Source organism: Chiloscyllium plagiosum, unplaced genomic scaffold (assembly GCF_037043375.1).
Source record: "Chiloscyllium plagiosum isolate Xiang-an unplaced genomic scaffold, Cpla_swu_hap1 HiC_scaffold_13, whole genome shotgun sequence".
NCBI lineage: Eukaryota > Metazoa > Chordata > Chondrichthyes > Orectolobiformes > Hemiscylliidae > Chiloscyllium > Chiloscyllium plagiosum.
Genome location: NW_028270151.1, coordinates 32,409,666 through 32,428,947, shown reverse-complemented (window position 1 = coordinate 32,428,947; position 19,282 = coordinate 32,409,666). Strand labels below are relative to the sequence as shown.

Here is a 19,282-nt window from a genome sequence, read left to right as displayed (position 1 = left end):
AAGAATATCCTGAGAAGAGGATATCGGAATTGTATGTAAATAAACAGATAAAATCAATGTGTGCTACAATGAAAATAGTTTGCTCAGGGATTTGATGGCCATATTTGGTTTTAGAAATGGCCATTTTGTTTTTATTATTTTACCTTTCTTCCAACAGCTTCATAAACCTCAGGAACTAGTATCAATGATATTCAAAATGAGATACAGTATAACAAATTAACAGGCCACAAGAATCCATGTAGAATTCTAAATCACTATTGTTCAGTGGTCAACTGGCATTGCTTTATCTTGTCAATATCTTTCTAAGAGAGTCCTTGCAATTATTTAGAATCAAATAGTCTTTTATTCTCTTCATTTTCTATAATACTGGAAATAAATTGGGACTCACTGATGCAGCCAATTGCACAAGGTAACCTCAAAACCAGTAATGTGATAATGACCAAATAATCTATTTGTGATGTCGGTTGAAGGATGACTCTTGGCAGGGTTAATGCCTCTGCTTTTCAACAATACAGTGTCATACTGTGCTGGAGTATCAACCAAAGTCTTATGGTCAAGTTCCTAGAGGGTGACATGAAACCACATTGTTCTGACTCAGAGCTTTTGTTAGTTGCACTCTCTCTCTCTCTCTCTGAAATGAGTTTGGTACAGATCATGTAATCACAGCCACTAGGCTCATTATGTTATATATTTCTATTTCTTAGTTTAACATTGTTCTATTGACTTATTTACTTCAGGGTCAATACAAAACAGAATGGCAGATTCACCTCTGCACCTCACATCTACATTTTGTGGCTGATGGGGATCATGTGACTTCCTGAAATGGAAGGGGATCATATGAATACCTGTGCAGTGACATTTCAGTCGATGTTCATTGCACAGACTATCATCATTTTGAATAAGTTGACCATAGCAATAGAGGATCTGAGTTTATGAAATGAAATCAGCAAATGGTTTATTGCATGTCAATAACCTTGAGTACAATTACCTGGCAACTGACATCTGCTGGAGGAGGATTGGCATTAGGACCTATAAGAAGAAAGAAATGTGTAAAACGCATATTCACAAGCTGGTATGATACATTCGTAAGTGAATTGGATGAGAAAAACACCATCTGCTCCAACTGAAATCTTTGTACAATGTGATACCATTGTACATCTTAAAATGTGAAGAATGAAGCCTTTGAGCACACATAAAACTGTAACTTTCTTTCTATCCAAAGTCTGTAAGTTCAATAGGTAGTCACCAGTATCAGAAATATCTTATTTTACCAGATTCGTCACAGGTTGCTTAGCTACCGTACAGTTATTCACCAGAAGCTGGACTCAAGCATTTTTGAACATGTTATTTGCAGCAACAACCACAGCTTTCAGAAAAATGGAACAAGGAGATTGCATGCAGTGTCAAAATTAGCTTTGTTAGTTTAATGGAATGAACTATGATTAAACAGATTGTTCTGTTATAATGCGACAGTTTTGTTCTCCTGCAACCTTGCGCTATAGAAACTCAAGCGATGGAAAATCGTGCTGTAGAAGGTTGCAAATAGAAAATTGTTACATCCATTCAGTAGAATGTTCGTATTATCCACATAAAGTCCACAATTCATCAATCGTGCTATAGCCAATTCGTGCTGACGAAATGTGCATTATAGCAGAATGACCTGTAATATCTTTAAAATCAAGGTATAAGCAAACTGAAGTAGAACCACAACTTAAATTAATATTGTGCAGCTAAATTACTCTGTTTTGTCCTGTGTGACTTCAAATTCCATTTCAAAAATGATGAACAACTGGCCTCTGAATTTTATAGGTAGTTTTCAGAGTATCATAATTCTAATAACTCATTAGGTAAAAGCATATATTAATGCCAGATGGTTGATGGCAGAATTACTCCAAGGTGATGCGCTTTTTATATTCACAGGTTTTTGTATATATTGCTAGTTTAGACTGCATATCAATGTCTGAGGAAGGTCAGTAGTGATGGAAATTCAATCTCCACAAACAGATGGAAAGCCATTTCTGCATCTATCCATTTAAAAAAAATGTTGGTTTAAATTTCTCAGTCAGTTGATTTGCGCATCAGAACAGGAGACCATTACAAAAGATATTTTAGAAAACACACAAATTTTCTTTTGATTTTTAAACAAAAAGCTGTCAATGTATATGCAAAGCCTATAAATTTTTCTGTCCTTGTGATTTTGCAGAATTCAAGGAACGGGACAAAGTCATCCAGCAAAGCAGATGGGAACATCACAATGTGCTCAGAAATTATCTTTGGCACTTAAGATTAGGTCTATATCCATGTACCTCTGTTGAAATAATCATAGGAGAGGGGGAACAGCAGATGGTTAATTTCTACATGTATTAATATTTTTCCTGAAAGTAAACATATGTGTTTATCTTTGCTGACCAGTTATACTCTTTCCCTAATGGTGAATCAGCTTCTAATAAGATCTAAGGAAACCTTCATTGTTCAATGCTGCTGCTGATTTTAAAGAGGTGTCATCTGCATTAAATGTCAAACTTGGAATTAGGGGAAATCAATCACTGAAGTTCGAAAATAAAATGTACACAAAAACATATGGCATTGAGCATAGTACACAGTAACTCTTGAAATGCTATCTAATTGTAATTAACTGTGGTAGCAAATCATATCTCATTACTTTTGATTTTAATAGGTTGTTTATATCATTAATGAATAATCCAGACTGTTGGACTTTTAGCCTAAAGATTTTGAGTTCAAATCCCATTATGGCATTTTGAGAATTTGGAAGAAAATCAGGAAATAGAAAAGCTGACATCAGTAAAACTGTGAATGTGGGCACTACCCTCACTCACCTTTGGCCTGAGATGCCCCATCTATTGGGTGGGTGCATTATTGGCAGCTGCCAAGTCTCCTAGTAGTGCTGACAACAATGTGATGCTGCCTTAGACTGATTGGTAGACTTCCATCCCTGGGAAGGCCAATGAATGACCATTTAATGCCTGACAGGCTTTTCATTCATGTTGGATCTCTCCCATGGAACTGAGAGAGATACTCAGGCTATCCAGCTATCACTTAAGAACATGATTGGGCCTATTAAATCCTGCTTGATGAAGCTATTGGATTATCATAAAGACAAATGAGATTAATTAAAACAGAAATTGCTGTAAAACCAGCAGTTGTTCATTTAAAAATAACTCCTTTGTTTTCTCTTTGCCTTTCTGCCATTCTAAGTGATATTCTCCTGGATGGTAAGAATGTCTGTGTCCAAAGTCTTTGCCAATGTCAGTCCGTAACCATCTGCTGGAAAAGTGATAAAGTTGACTTGTTCCTTAATTTTATTCAGCTCACAGGAAAGATTCTGCTTTTAGTGTTTTGTATTTTTTTTTCTTTAAGAGTCTTCTTCCTTTTGAAATCTAGGAACTTTATCTCCAAGGGTATGGCTTATGCTTAGAAAATTTCCAAACGTAGCTTTTCTAACGTAAAACAACAACAAATCAACTGTTGTACAATAGTCTAGTGCTGCAACTCATCCAGATCAAACTATGTCCACCCATCTGCATGAGTTTAACTTTCCTTTTACCACTTACCTCAACTGGGATTTCCACCACATTTAGTCTGTGATCTTTGTCCCTGTACATATAATTTGTGAAAATTCTAGATTATAGATAAATGCAAATGGTTTAAAACAGATAAGTCCTGTGTGCTTGAAAAGTGGAAGCTTAGGTCCATGTGACTGTATAATATCTGACCAATTTGCTTCAAAGCCTTGTCTGAATTATCTGCTTGAAATATACAATTGATTAAATATAAAATAGATCTTCTGAAACTTACCTTGTTTTTTTGGTCGGTATCTGAATAAAAGATAAATTAGCAGGCAGATGATGACAAATGCAGCTAATACTGCTGCAACAATTATTTGAATTCTAGCTTCCTTATTCTGGAATTCTTCTGCCTTGTTATTGTCTGTGTTGTTTCTGTTCTGTGGACCAATCCACTGTTCTTCTGAAAATGAGCAATAATTCATTTAATGAATGACAGGGAATCTCAACAGTTATGGACTGTCAGAATAATATTTTACAAAAATGACTGTTGCCCACATTTTAAAACTTTTTTTTTGCTTGTAATTGAAATCAAACATATTAAAACTATAGTGAACACAGAGAATGCTGGCTTGGCAATGTCTGTGGAGAAAGAAGCAGAGTTAATGGTCTGAAGAAGAGACGTACTGGACTCAAAACTTTAATTCTGTTTTTCTCTTCACAAATGGTAGCAGGCGCACTAAATTGCTTCAGCAGTCTCTGTGTTTCTTTCAAATTTCCTGTAGCCACAGTGTTTTGCTTTTACTATTAAACTGCAATATTTGTAATGCACACATTGATAATTGATTCATGGCAAGGCTATATATTTTACCACAGCTTTAGCAGTAGCATTCATCTTAATATTTGTAATGTTGTCCCAGTAAGGAAAAAAAATAGCAGTAAAGATATTCCAAGCCACTTCTCTGAAACATCTGGTGGTCAGATTTGAAGCAACATATATGGAGGGCTCTTTACAAATCAAATGTCCACTTTCTTAGCTAAGATGTGATACAAGGCATTGAAGATACTTCTGTGTGTGTGTGTTTGTGTGTGCGTTTGTGTGTGTGTGTGTATGTGTGTGTGTGTGTTGGTGGAGATGGCAAGTGATGGCAAGTTGGAGGGGATAAAATAATCCAAAAAATTGATATAAATGTTAAAGAAATTACAGACGGTGAACTTTCTTCACAACAGTAATAGATACGTGTTTTGAAGGATGTCTTTATGTCAAACTGACTTCTGTATTCTTCAGTAATTTCTTGAGGATCTGGTTATTACAAATTATCTGGATTAACTTCCTTCAAGGGCCATCTTTGTTCATTTGTGAATATAATTAAATAAATTCCTATCTGCACTATTTACAGAGGAACCTCGATTATCCGAAGGACACGGGCGGGCAGTATTTTGCTCAGTTAACCGAACTCCGGATAATCGAATACCGGGTAACATAGTTTAGCCGAGCATTGGGACATTGCGATCTTGCCAGATAATCTGATATTTGGATAATTGAATGCCGGATAATCAAGGTTCCCTCTGTACTTGGCTATTTTGAATGGGATTCAGCTGGTGATAAAATAGCCTGATATGAACTTATGAAGATGAATTAACAAATGCACAGAAAGTAGCACTCAGAGGGTTTTCTGCATCAACATCAGCCTACTTTTACTAGTAATTTAATAATTTGCAAATTATTATTGGTGAGGCATTAATGGTTCTGATGGAATTAAAAGTAAAATGGATTGCTGTAAAGTCTGGAAAGATTAATAGCTGTCTGCTTCAGAAAGTACAGCAAGAGTTTGAACACCATTTTTGCTTGCTTTAATCTGCACCAAGTTGAACAAGTTAATTGAGAGGGAATTACTCAAAATTATGGTTTCCCGTTATTAAAAAAATGTAACAATGGTACAACAAAATGATAGCTACAGAAAACTGTTATTTTAAAAGGATTTACAGTCAAGTTGTCGAACCTAATGAAGATTATTGATTTCTTTTTAAACTTATTTCTAGCTAAGTGTTACACACACCAATTAAAACAATGGGTCAATCTTTCCCTCATGAATGGTTTTAAAAATTGTTAATTGCTAATGGTTTGCATTTTTCCATTCTGTCACACAGACTCAACTGCATGCTTTGGAATAGATTTTGACCTGTCAAAGTAATAGTGAGGTGAATTGCACTCATTGTGATGGTCTACAATGGCTATACGAAAAGAGACTTTCAATGTTGTCTCACCATTGTTGAATGTTGCAACTTTCCTGTATTTGCATGGCAAACATGAACTAAATTTCTTGCACAAAAAGTCAAATATTGTAATTTCATGCGTAAATATTGTTTGAACACCATGCACATGTTTATTTACTGCCAAGCAACTTTGTTAAATCTGAAAATTAAAATTGTGGAATTCCATTCTTTCAGAAATTATTTGTTGTTAGAGATTTTGGAAACATCAGTTTTAAAACAAAGTGTAGAGAAACAAAGAAAAAGGCAGAATGTAAAATTGACTGCCAATTGGTAATCATTCATTTTGCTTCAAGTTAATTTATTTCAAGCCTCAAAAGGAATTCATGGTACTTGAAAGTTACACCAATAAATATGCGCTCTTTGCTGACTTCTTGTTTCAATCATTTATGTTATACGGTTTCCTGTTACAGTTTAAAGATAATCATCAAAGAGAAAATATGAGCAGTCAAAAAGTGAGATCAGAAGTCTTAGCAAGATTGAATGTTCCTACTTAGAGGCTGCAGGTGGAAAGTGTATCCCTTTTAAAAACATTTTAGTGTTTAATAACTAACAAAGAAATGTGGGCTCAATCTTTCTTATCTAACGGAATTTCCTCTTAACCATTAGTATTAACTGTGACAAATACTGAGTACACACAATTTTAGATTACGTGTACATTTTTTACATGTTGTGTCTAGTCATGAGACGCTCTGGGAAACACTTTGGGAAATACCCCTACATCCATTTTTATTTTATCATGTACATTTTGAAAAATCATGGAAACTGCTCTTTTTAAAAAAAAATTAAGGTAACATTTGTTCATTGCCCATTTTTTGGATACAGACCCAATATCTCTGAACAATGTGAATGGAATATTCACTAGGTACTCCTGAGATTCTAAAGGTTGTTTTTCCCTTATAATATAGTGACTTTCTTATGAATCTCAGCCAAGGATTTCATATTCATAAAATCTCCTATTTATTAATAATTACTTTAGTAATATCTCCTGTGACTTACTGGGAATATTTTTATCACCAGGTTACAGGTTCCATAAGCAAATGTTTCCCTATCTGCACCCCTTATTGCCTAGTTGTTGGGCCACCATAGTCTTGATAAAGGGCTTTTGCCCAAAACATCGATTTTCCTGCTCCTTGGATGCTACCTGACCTGCTGTGCTTTACCAGCACCACTTTATTCTTGACCCACCATAGTCTTACCAGACCACAGGGGCTGCTGTCTTATCAGAGAGAAGTGACTGGTGGTGCATTAACCTGAGGGCTACCAGACCTCAGGAGAGGGAAGAGGTTGAGAAGGAGAGTCCTTCATGGTGACTAGTGATGGGAATTGAAGCAATGCTGCTGGCATCATACTGCTCTGTAAACTGACAATCTAGCCAACTGAGCTAAACTGATTCCTTGTCTAGTTGTATCTGTATATAAGATCATTATTTTTCTGTTGATCAAACTTTTTGAAACCACTACTCAAATGATTCTTAAATGAACTGACGCAGATCAATTGAATTTGATAGCATTCTTTCTGATGTATCAAACTGGTTCCAGAGAGTCTCACAAAGGTAACCGTACAATCATAATTACACAGAAATATGGATTTATAGAATATAGATACACAGCTTTCCATGTTCCATTTAAAACAATCCAATCTTTCCTCATATGGTAAAGTTCTCAATTCCAGGTAATTTCCTTGTAAACTGCCTCTGTATCCTCTCCAATGTCATTGCAGAACTTCTGCAATTATCCATAGGCAATAGTCTAGCTGTGACTTCTAATTATGTTTTACACAGTTCCAGTTTAACACTCCCTACCCTAATGATTATTACCTGAGGCAATTAAAGTATGTACTCCACATGTCTTCTTAACCAATTTACTGTCTACTACTTCAGGGATCTGTGTTGTTCCTTTTCTTAGTATCCTACCATTTATTCTTTCTGGAATTCCTTTGCTTGTTTGCCCTGCACAAAATGCATATATGTCACATTTCTTTGGATTGAATTCCATTCTTCCATTGAGCATCTGGAAAATTTATAAATAAATTGATGGCAGCTTGTTAAAAAAAAAGTGTCTTTGGTGTTTGTAATGAACATGTAAATATATGCTTTGCATTTATGATTTTATGACAAATCACAAACAGAAAACATGCCCCATGGGTCTTTATAAAACTGCCCATGAGTTTATAGTTGGGAGATTCAGTGAGCTCCTTAGTGATTGTGAGATGAATGGAGCATATGAAGATTCCTTGTGTCAACTATATCCTGCAGATCATAGACCTAGAAATCTCAGGGATGTGATCCTACTGTTATGCCAGGACTGCATGTGTTGGTGACTTCTGCTGTTGACCCTGTCCAGAATCCACAGGGTCAGTTGAAGGCCATTTTACTTGCGTGAGGTCATACGACATTTGCCTGCTCAAGGCAGCTATAACTGGAGAGGAATTCCTTTCCACAGACTGGAGGGAAATATTGGATTTCCCCTGTTGCATCAAAACTGTGCATCTTTGCCTTCATTAAAGCTTTCCTCCTTAAAACCTGGATCCAATGTGGTCTTCACTGCTGTTTGAGAAGATGGGTGAAAGAATTACCATTCCTGAGTATTTTTAGTAAACTAATTGAAAGTTTAATTCACGGGACTGAAAATGTTTTGTTCCCTTTCATATATAACGAAAACATACCCCATGAAAAGTTCAATGAAAAGTTCAGGGACGCATGCCAGGAACAGTAAAGATGTCTCTAAAAGTAAGGTATTAACCTAGTGAAGCAGAACTATTTGAATGCCGAACAGCATAAGCAGTAGGTGTTAGATAGAGCTAAGTGATCCCACAACCAAAGGAATAGATCTAAGATCTGCAGTTGTGCTACATCCAGTTGTGAATGCTGGTGGGCAATTAAACAACTCACTGAAGGAGGATGCTCCACAACAATCCTCATCCTCAATGATGCCTGAACCCAACATAGCACAAAAGATGGGACTGAAACATTCGCAAGAATCTTCAGCTAGCAGTGCCAAGTGGTTGAACCTTGTCAGCCTGTAGAGGTCTCCAGCTTTACAGATACCAATCTTTCACCAACTCTATTCAATTCACTCCACATGGTTTCAAGAAATGGTTGGACGCACTAGATTTTGCAAAGGTAATGTGCCCTGACAATATTCTGGCAATGGTATTGAAAATATGTGTCAAGAATGTGCTGCACTTTTTGACAAGCAGTTCAATGTAGCCACAACACTTGCATCACAACATGGGAATTTGCCCAGGTATGTCTGTACAGAAAATACAAGACAAACCCAAACTAGCCAATTACAGCATTCAATCACCAGTAAAGACTTAGAGAGTCTTATAAATAGTCAGGCTACTCAGCCTCTAACCTTATCACAGCATTAGTTCAAATATGGACAAAAATGTTGAGCTCAGTGGTGAAATGAGAGTGACCACCCTTGATTGTCATCAAGGCCGCATTTGACTGGGTGTGACATCAAGGAACTCGAGCAAAACTAGAGTCAGCAGAAATTGGAAGAAAATCTCCCACTGGCTGCAGTCATACCTGGAACAAAGAAAAGTGGTTGTAGTTGTTGGAGGTCAGTCATCTAAGACATCTTTGCAGGAGTTCCTCAGGGTAAGTGTCCTAGCACCAACCATCTTCAGCTGCTTCTCAATGACCTTCCCACCATCATATGGTTAGAAGTGGTAGTGTTTGCTGGTGATTGTGCAATATTTAGGATATCTTAGATACTGAAACAGTTGATGTCTAAATGAATCAAGACCTTTACAATATCCTGGTGTTGGGCTGACAAGTGGCAAGTAACATTTATGCCACACAAGTGCCAGACAATGATTATCCAACAACAAAGATTTGAAGCATTTCTCCTTGACAGCCAATGACTTTTCCTTAGTTGAATGAGCATTGACCAGAATCTGAACTGAACTAGCCATATAAATACTGTAGCTACAATATTAGGTCAGAGGATAAGAGTCCTGTAATGGTAATTCGCCTCCTGACTCCCCAAAGCCTCCCTAACATTTACAAGTCAGGACTGTGATAGAATACTCTCAAGTTGCCTGGATGGGTACAGCTCCAACAACACTCAAGAAGCTTGACACCATCCAGGACAAAGTAACCTTGTGGACGACTACCAAATCCAAAAACATTCAGTCCCCCCACCACTGACCTTCATTGGCAACAGTGTTCAAGATGGACACCAGAAATTCTCCAAAGCACCATACACAGCATCCTCCAAGCCCCCAGCCACTACAATTTAGAAGGACAAGGGTGGCAGATACACGGGAATATCACAACTTGCAAGTTCTCCTCCAAGCTACCTACCTCTTGATTTGGAAATATATTGCCATTCCTTCAGTGTTGCTGGGTCAAGATCCTGGAACTCCTTCCTTAATGACATTTTAGGTTTACCGACAGCACATAGATTACAGCACTTCAAAAAGACAACTCACCACCATCTTCTCAACCGCAACTCGGGATGGACAATAAAAGCTGACCCAGCCAATGGCGTGCACATTTCATGAATGAATAGAAGTGATCTTAACTCAGCAAGTGGTTACCTATTTCTAGTCTAAGTGGAGCCTCTTTCTGGTTGCATTAGAACTGCATCTACCTAACACCGACACTGGCAAGCAAACAAAAATTTCTATCTATGGTATTAGAAATAATAATAATCATAGAAACATAGAAGCCCTACAGTGTGGAAACAGGCCATTGGCCCAACAAGTCCACATCAACCTGTTGAAGAGTAACTCACCCAGACCCATTCCCCTAACCTATTACTCTACCCCTGACTAATGCAACTAACCTCCACATCCCTGAACACTATGGGCAATTTAGCTTGGCCAATTCACCTAACCTGCACATCTTTGGATTGTGGGAGGTAATCTTCTGAACAGTAGTTTCAAGAAAATAAACAATTTGCAATAGTTCCAATTACACATCATTTTATCAAACATGTAACATGGATAAAAAAAAAGTTTCAGGCTGGAGGTGGGGGGTGAATTTGGGTATTTTTTGAGTACATTTTAAAAATGACTAATTTGTTCTCATTCATTTTTTCAAAACTAAGAACTTTTAAAATTTTTTAGTGCAAATATTAAATTGCTATTGTAAAACACAACACACTCAGACATTCAAGTCCTTTAGATTTTTCATGTCATTGGAAGTTAAAATTTTAGTTCCCTGATTCCAATCTGTGCAATTTACATAAGAATTTTCAAAGACACTCAAATAAAGCACAAGCCTGAAAAGTCTCACATCAATTTCCACAGTTAATAGCAAAGGAGGTATGTGTCCATATTAAGCTGAAAGGAGACTTTGCACTCAACCCATATTGAATGCAATGGAAAAGCATTTGATAAAGACAGATATTCTCAAAGAACATTAATCTATCTCTGAAATAAACACCAAAGGATGAGAATTAAAATGAAAATATTGAAAAATAGTGAATCATCAAACAAAAAAGGAAGAAATGAAAAGCACAGTTTGGCACTGTAACAGAGGTGGAGAGGGAAAATAGTACACGCATCAAAACTGGTTGGACTAAACATGGCCTTTCTTAACCATGTTATTGGTATGTTGTGCAGCTGCAGCAACCTTTACAGTTCCTGAATCTGGTTTACCTTTAGCTTTGTGCACACAAGAATGTGCTCATGTTTCTCTGGCTTCACAATATAGAATAGTTTTATACCAACAATTCTCAAGGTATTTTAGAAGTCACAGCCAAAGACTCATGAATCCAGTCTTTGGAACTATCTGTGCATTGACAATAAGAAGGAGGACTCTGGAATACTATTCTCATTAAACAGTGCACTCTCATTTTACATAAACTGAAAATTGCTGTTAATGGAAATCATAACTTTTTTAATCATTGTGCAATGGAAATAATATACATTTTTCATCATTGTACAATGCTAAATAGATTCATGGATTTATTCTTGGGCTTAATATAAATTCCAGTAATGTCCTAATATATATTTCCTAAATTAGTTTTTGAAGTTTGTGATTTGTAGTTGAAGTTCTGAAAGATTATATTCTGCTAGCTTCTCTACATTTTGGAATGTAACTTCTTCATATAAAGAGTTTTTAATTCACATCGAAAATTTCAATTAATAAAGCATTTCATCCAAGAAGGATATCTGAAATGCACCCTTTTGATGTTGTTAAACTACAATATTTATTCCTGATGGGTTGTTTTAAGTTTTGTTTTATTCATTCACAGGACATGGGCATTCCTGGCTAGGCCAATATTTATTGCTTGTTCCTAATTATGAAGAGTGAACCACTTTACTTTGGGACTAGAGTTGTATGTAGTCCAGTCCAGAAAAGGATGGCAGTTTCCTTCCCTAAAAGACTTTAGTAAACCACATGGGTTTTTCCTGAAAATTGACTATGGAGTCATTATCATCATTAGACTCTTCCATCAGATTTTTAGAAATTGAATTCAAATTCCTCCATCTGCCATGGCAGGATTCCAAGTGCCCAGAACATTACCAGGATTTCTGGATTAGTAGTCTAGCAATAATACCACTCGGCCATCAACTCCCCAGTATTCTAAAGATTTATCTTTTCAGACAGTTATGACATAAACATCAAACTAAATGTGGGCAATGAAGAGTGCTGGTTCAAATCAAATATCAATGTGTGTTGAGTTAAGAAGGCAGCTTAATTTTGGAATTTTCTTACAGAATTTGACATCTTACCCGCAATGTGGAATATGGATATACACTCTACTGAGGAATTTAAAACAACTCACACTTGTAATTTTTAAATCCCTATGTCATCGTTCTGAACATATGTAAATATGAGTGAATGATAACATTCAGCAATTTAACCTTTGATAATGCATTAAATTATTTACTTAGATGCTGAGAAAGATCAGAAACATACCAGTAACAGTAAGGTTTGTTGCATTGGCTTTCGTTATAATCTCAGGGCTAGAAAATGAGAACAGTTCACAACCATATTCTCCAGAGTCATTTTTCACCAGCTGTGTAATTGACATTGATGCCTTATAGGTGCTAAGGTCCCATTTAAAAAGGACACGGTTAATGGCTGTGAAGTTCTTTGTCCTTAAATTGATTTCTCCAATCTTTGATTTACTTGTGTATCTGTACCATACTAATCTCATGTCTTCAGTGGCATTTCCATTGTGAAGTTCACAGTAGATCTGAGCTGACTGACCAGATTTCTTCTCAATACTCATAGGATACTGTTTCAGAATTAGTGATTCACCTGAAAATAAAAATCACAGAGACATTAACATGATAGAATGGTGTAGCCCATTTCTCCTCATTTTTCCCAATGTGGTCAGTTAGTATGGTTGAATTACATTACAGTGAGGCCAAATTCGTCTCAGCTTTAGTAATTACAGGAGACAATTGGCTGAAATCGTACTCTTTACAATCAGTGACCTCTTACAAGGATCCATATTCACAGTTCTCATTGTTTTCTATTTATATATAAAAATATTTTTAAAATAATCTTTATGTCCCTTATAATACTAAAGCTCATGTACACTTGTCTTCCACTAACTTTGGTTCAGGTTTCGATTCATTTATCTCAACTTATCACTTATTTGCAGAACAGATTGCAAACCGGGTGTGCTTTATGCCTTTAAATATATAAGCCTTTGTATTGAGTCCTGAGACATTTGCAACTGGTTTAATTAACATATAAGCAACATACCTACCCATAGAATAAGGGTCAGACTTTAACCATTCATTTTTGAATTGTGTAAGTGATATTGTTTGAGCTGTTGTGCTCTTTTAATTGTAAAAATTGTTATCGTGAGAATATTATCAAGCCAGGAACATTATCGCACGGCAAGACAATGCTGAAATTTCTACATTGTAGAATATTGAAATTTCCACTGTCTTGAGATTCAGGTAGTCTCCTTGTTGAATATCTGCAGGAGTGTTATAAATAATAAGCAGGGGAAAATAAAGAATAATTGATTTCTTTTTGTTTTCAAAAAGTTATTGATATAACTGATATAATTTCAAAGATACTGTACAACAGAAATGTCACACACCTATTACAAAGTTAAAGAATTACATTTAGAATATTGCAGGAAATCATTTAGAATGCACACATACACAGCTATTGAAACTATCCAGTGATATTAAAGTACTACAAAAAAGTTAAATGGTCACAAAGGTTTCATTGCACTCTTTTTGAACAATACGCCTAGATGTCCAAAAAAAACAGAAATTGCTGGAGAAACTCAGCAGGTCCAGCAGCATCCATGGGAAGAAAGTGAAATTAACGTTTTAACTTTGGTAACTCTTCATCAGAACCTCACAAGAGTTTTTTTGTTTCATTGTATAGTTATCAATGCACATTTAAATGTAACAACAGCTGATAATAGAGTTTACCACTGTAGCCTTTCATGTGGAATTATGATTTGCTTAATAGTTACCACTGCACAAGATAATTTTGACATGCCCATTTTGGAATGAATGTTGAAAAAAGATTATGAGAAAGATGGAAGTAGAGGGGATTGGAAAAAATCCTTTGAAAGCACATGATTGTTTTATCAGGCATCAAATTGATCAATTTTACAAAATGTGACAGAAACTAACACAACATATACCTATTATGTACTGCACTCAGAATTCCATTTGTGTTTGGTGATTCTTAATGGAAATGCAGCATTAAACTGCTGCTTAAACTGACCTGTCAACAATTTACTATTCTTTCGTACTTTTATTCAGTATTTATTTATTTTTATACTTTCTTCGGGATTTATTAGTTTTTATACGTTCTTTGTATTTCACGCACACACTAGAAAGTATGACATAGGTGATCAACAAACAAAGAAAACAGAAAAATAGTTATTGAAGTTACATGTCATGCACAATATTTTTTAATTACAATTAAAATTGCTTTCATGTGTTGCCTAATTGATTTAATGACATTTCTGTGACGTTGTATCAACGTTTTCCAGCAAATGTAAGCCAGCAATGTTTGAGCAGATTTATGATTGTGGTATTTACAGTACTCTGAAACCTTGTGTTGATGGTGTTCAAAGGAGTCTATTAACCTAAATAGAGGATTGGCTAAATAATAGAAGCAAAATTATTTGAATAATGAGAACATTGTCAGGACAGAAACCTGTATCTACTGGTGTGCACCAAGGATCAGTGCCAGGCCATAATCTGAATAACTTGGAGGAGGAAAGCGAGGTTTATGGATGACATAAAAATAGGTGGAAAAACAAACGGTGAGGATAACACAAACAGTCTGCAGACGAATATAGACAGTTTAGGAGAGTGGGCAAAAACTTGGTAGATGGAATATAATGTGGGGAAATGTGAGGTTATGAACGTTGGCAGGAGAAATGGAGAAACTACATATTACAGTTTTTTTCTGCTCTAAAGCATGTTATGGTAATGCAAATTCACTGTAACGTGATTGATGAACTGGGGACACAGTTTCTAAAGCACAAACTTTTAAAGCTTGTACTGGTTATAATGCGATTCCAGTCCCATTAATTTAAATGATGCTGCCATTACATGATTTTCTTACAGCACGGGATTGCACAAGAATGGAACAACCGCGTAATAACAGAACTGATTGTGTTTAAATGGAGAAGGGCTGCAGAGAAGTGCAGTACAAAGGGATTCGAGAGTCCTCATGCATGAATCACATAAAGCTAGCATCTAAGTTCAACGGGTAATAGAGAAGGCAAACGGTGTGTTGATATATATTTCAAAGGGAATGCAGTACAATAACAAGGAAGTCTTGCTAAAACTATGCAAAGCACTACTTAGACCACACCTAGAGTACTATGAACAGTTTCCCTTATCTAAGTGAAAATGTACTGCTACTGGAGGCAGCCATCAGATTGCATTTGCAAGATTGACCCTGTTTAAAGAGAAATTTTCTTATAAGAAGAGATTGAATGGATTGGGTCTGAACTTATTGGAGTTTAGAACAATGAGAGGAGACCCTATTGAAACATACAAATTCTTAGGGTAGATGAGGAGAGGTTATTTCCCCTTGTGGGACCAAACAGTGGAATTTCAGGTTAAGGATTGCATGGTTTTGAGAGCAATAAGGAGGAATTTCTTAGAGAGTCACAGAGTCATAGAGATGTAGAGCACAGAAATAGACCATTCGGTTCAACTCGTCCATGCCGCCCAGATACCCTAATCTAATCTAGTCCCATTTGCCAACACTTGGCCCATATCCCTCTAAACCCTTCCTATTCATATCCCCATCAGATGCCTTTTAAATGCTGTAATTGTACCAGCATCCACCACTTCCTCTGGCAGCTCATTCCATGCACGCACCACTCTCTGCATGAAAGAATTGCCCCTTCGGTCCCTTTTATATCTTTCCCTTCTCACCCTGAACCTAAGCCCTCTAGTTCTGAACTCCCCCACTCCAGGGAAAAGACCTTATCTGTTTATCCTATCCATGCTCCTCATGATTTTATAAACGTTTATAAAGTCACCCCTCAGCCTCCGATGCTCAAGGGAAAACAGCCCCAATCTATTCAGCCTCTCTCTAAAGCTCAAATCCTCCAACCCTGGCAACATTGTTGTAAACCTTTTTTGAACTTGTTCAAGTTTCACAACATCCTTCTGATAAGAAAGAGACCAGAATTGCACACAATATTCCAAAAGTGGCCTAACTAATGTCCTGTACACCCACAACATGACCTCCCAACTCCTATACTAAATGCTCTGTCCAATAAAGGAAAGCATTCCAAATGCCTTCATCACTATCCTATCCACCTGTGACTCTACTTTCAAGGAACCATGAACCTGCACTCCAAGGTCTCTTTGTTCAGCAACATTCCCTAGGACCTTACCATTAAGTGAGTAAGTCCTGCCCTGATTTGCTTTTCCAAAATGCAGCCGCTCATATTTATCTTAATTAAACTCCATCTGCCACTCCTCAACCCATTGGCCCATCTGATCAAAATCCTCTTTGCTGTCCACTACTTCTCACAGAATTTGTGGAATTCTTTCAATATATATTCAAAGCTGAGACAGGCAGATTTCTAACCAGGAAGTAAACCAAGGGTTATGGGGAAAAGGAAGGAAAATGGAGCTGAGGATTATCAAATCAGCAATGATCTCATTAAATGACGGAGCAGACTTGATGGGATCAATGGTCTACTTCTGTCTCTTACATTCTTATAGTGTAGTCAGTGTTGAAAAATCCAAAACCCCATCTATGAAGGATATTGCTGATCTGGAGTGAAAGGTTTAAAAACACTTTGACCATCTTTTGTTCTGACCAAATTGGAAGCAGTCATTGATAAAATAGTTCAATTTTGCTTTGTTGCCATCCATTAAAACTAACAACAAACCTCAACAAATAGCTTGTGCAGAGAAGTGGAAAACAATTTTCAAGAGAAGATTGAGGTCAAATGGAGATGGAGATAGCAATATTGTGAATTGAAGAACAGGGATTTTCTTTTAGTTTTCCAGAAGCAGTCTAAGCTAAGCCTATTGTTAAGTCTCCTATAATGACACATTGTATTCTGCTTTTAATGTTACAAAAAGACAGAGCTGAATTATACAACATTTATGGAAGTGACGAGAGGTATGTTTACACTGGAACTTTAATGTTGCTGTAAAACAGTTTTGTGGTCTCCTATGACATTTTAACTTTTGAGTAAGGTTCTCACTGAGCTGTCTAAAATCATTTGGATTTGACAAGAATTTGAAATTATATTGCACTTGTCACATCAGTAAGATGTGAAAGTACTTCAAAACTAATGGGTTATTTCTGAAACGTAACTGTTGTGAAGGCAATAAAGTTGGTGCCAAGTTTAGATTTTGGGTGCTTTTTAAATATATCTAGAAACAATTCAGAAGTAAGAAGCATACAAATACACTTAGCCATTAAAACATTTAGCACTCAGATTTGTATCTAAAATTTGAATGTGTCCCAAAGTGTGAGCCTGATCTCAAGCTTGAAAACATACAATTTAGTAAATGTGATGAGTTCTCTCTAAAATTCAACAAGCCACTAACATTCCACTTTTAAGACAACATAAGATTGCAAGCTTCTTTTTGACATTATGGATAGCTTTGCCGTGAAATCCCATTCTCAAAAATAAAATAATTTAAAATCAAAATTGTAAAAGTATCATTCTTCCATTTATCATTAAAAAATGGAATTTTGGGCTACATTTCATTGCCCTTTCTTAACTCCAGTTCTGCCTTTCTGCCCCTGGTTCATATCCCAAAGCAAAACTTTTACCCCGACTCTCACAATCACCCCACGAGCGCCATTTAGAGAAATTTGAAATTTAAATTTTAATATCTTTGAGCAAGAAAGAAGTAGAATTCTGTATTCTTATAGCCAAATATATAGCATTAACAATGATTTCATTTTTTTTACAGATTTTAAGCTGTATGTAATGGTTATCAGTTGCTGCACAACAACAAAGTATGTCAAAGGAATGTTATTACAGAGGGTGTGATAAAAGGAAAAAGCTGCAAAGAGAACTGTCAGATGTGATTTTTTTTTGCAGACTGTCCTTTCAGAAAGGTTCACGATATAAATGGTTTTCCAGTTTGCCAAACATAAATATATATCTGAGTTGAGTTGAATACCTGATATGACACAAGTATGATGTTAAAAACCAGTCACACATACCTAGTGTAGACAATACTGTTGATTGTATCACTCTTACTCATCAAGTGAGCACACTTATAGATTACGAATGGAGAATACCTTGAGCAATATACCCAGATTTTCATCTTTGCTATTTTCTTAATGTTCAGCTTAATGCCCTATTTGACAACCTATTGCTCTTGACCTCAGTGGGACCCTATTATCTACAGTATTGGCGGATGATAGTATGCAATAGACTACTGAAAACCAACAAATCCTTGAGCTTACAGCAAGAGAATACACAGTATAAATAATATACGAAACTATGTTTTGGAAATTACAGTGAGTGATTTTGTTGCGCAAGTCTTTAAAGTAACATTATCAAATTCTCTTCCATGCCAGTTTAAGAGAACGTGTTTATTATAAATCAATTTATGGACTAACTCTACTGAAAAAAGCAAAGAAAGAAATTTCATAAAAATGCACCATATATTTCTGCAATGGTTTTGCTGACAGTAATTTCTTGACTATCGTACAATGCAATATAAATAATAAATGATTTATCAGTGACCTGAACTCATTGGAGATAATGTATGAGACCTTTAACTGGATTTCACAGTACTAAACATTCTAGATCAATTGGAGTTCATAAAAGTGCTTGAAAAATTTGCTTCCTTTTAATCTAAAGTCAGTTTTCAACATCAAAAGACTACAAAGTAAAGAGAAACCCGTACTCACCCAAAGTCATAGAAAACATCAAGAAGATTTGTTGAGCAAACAACATGGTTATTTCTATCATGACTTCAGGCAGAAACAGCCATTAACGAGTCAAGGTGATTGAACACTGCACATTCTCTTAGTACTCAGGATAACTATGAGCTAGTTTCCTTCGTAAGTGAGTAACAACCAA

At 36.1% G+C, this 19,282-nt stretch overlaps 1 protein-coding gene and 1 long non-coding RNA gene across 2 annotated transcripts in view; one reads left to right on the top strand and one right to left on the bottom strand.

Moving 5' to 3' along the window:
* Positions 1-2,495, top strand: part of LOC122556051 (uncharacterized) — a 13,443-nt gene extending 10,948 nt beyond the window's left edge. The window contains exon 3 of the long non-coding RNA XR_006313449.2: positions 2,204-2,495. This is a non-coding gene — a long non-coding RNA (uncharacterized LOC122556051). The remainder of the gene's footprint in view (positions 1-2,203) is intronic.
* LOC122556050 (uncharacterized) overlaps positions 1-19,282 on the bottom strand; it is a 23,169-nt gene extending 3,887 nt beyond the window's left edge. Inside the window, exons 1-4 of the mRNA XM_043702451.2 lie at positions 19,111-19,282; positions 12,682-13,026; positions 3,817-3,987; positions 989-1,029 (exon numbers count right to left, since the gene is read on the bottom strand). Coding sequence (XP_043558386.1) covers positions 989-1,029; positions 3,817-3,987; positions 12,682-13,026; positions 19,111-19,171 — 618 coding nt within the window. The 5' untranslated portion in view covers positions 19,172-19,282. The remainder of the gene's footprint in view (positions 1-988; positions 1,030-3,816; positions 3,988-12,681; positions 13,027-19,110) is intronic.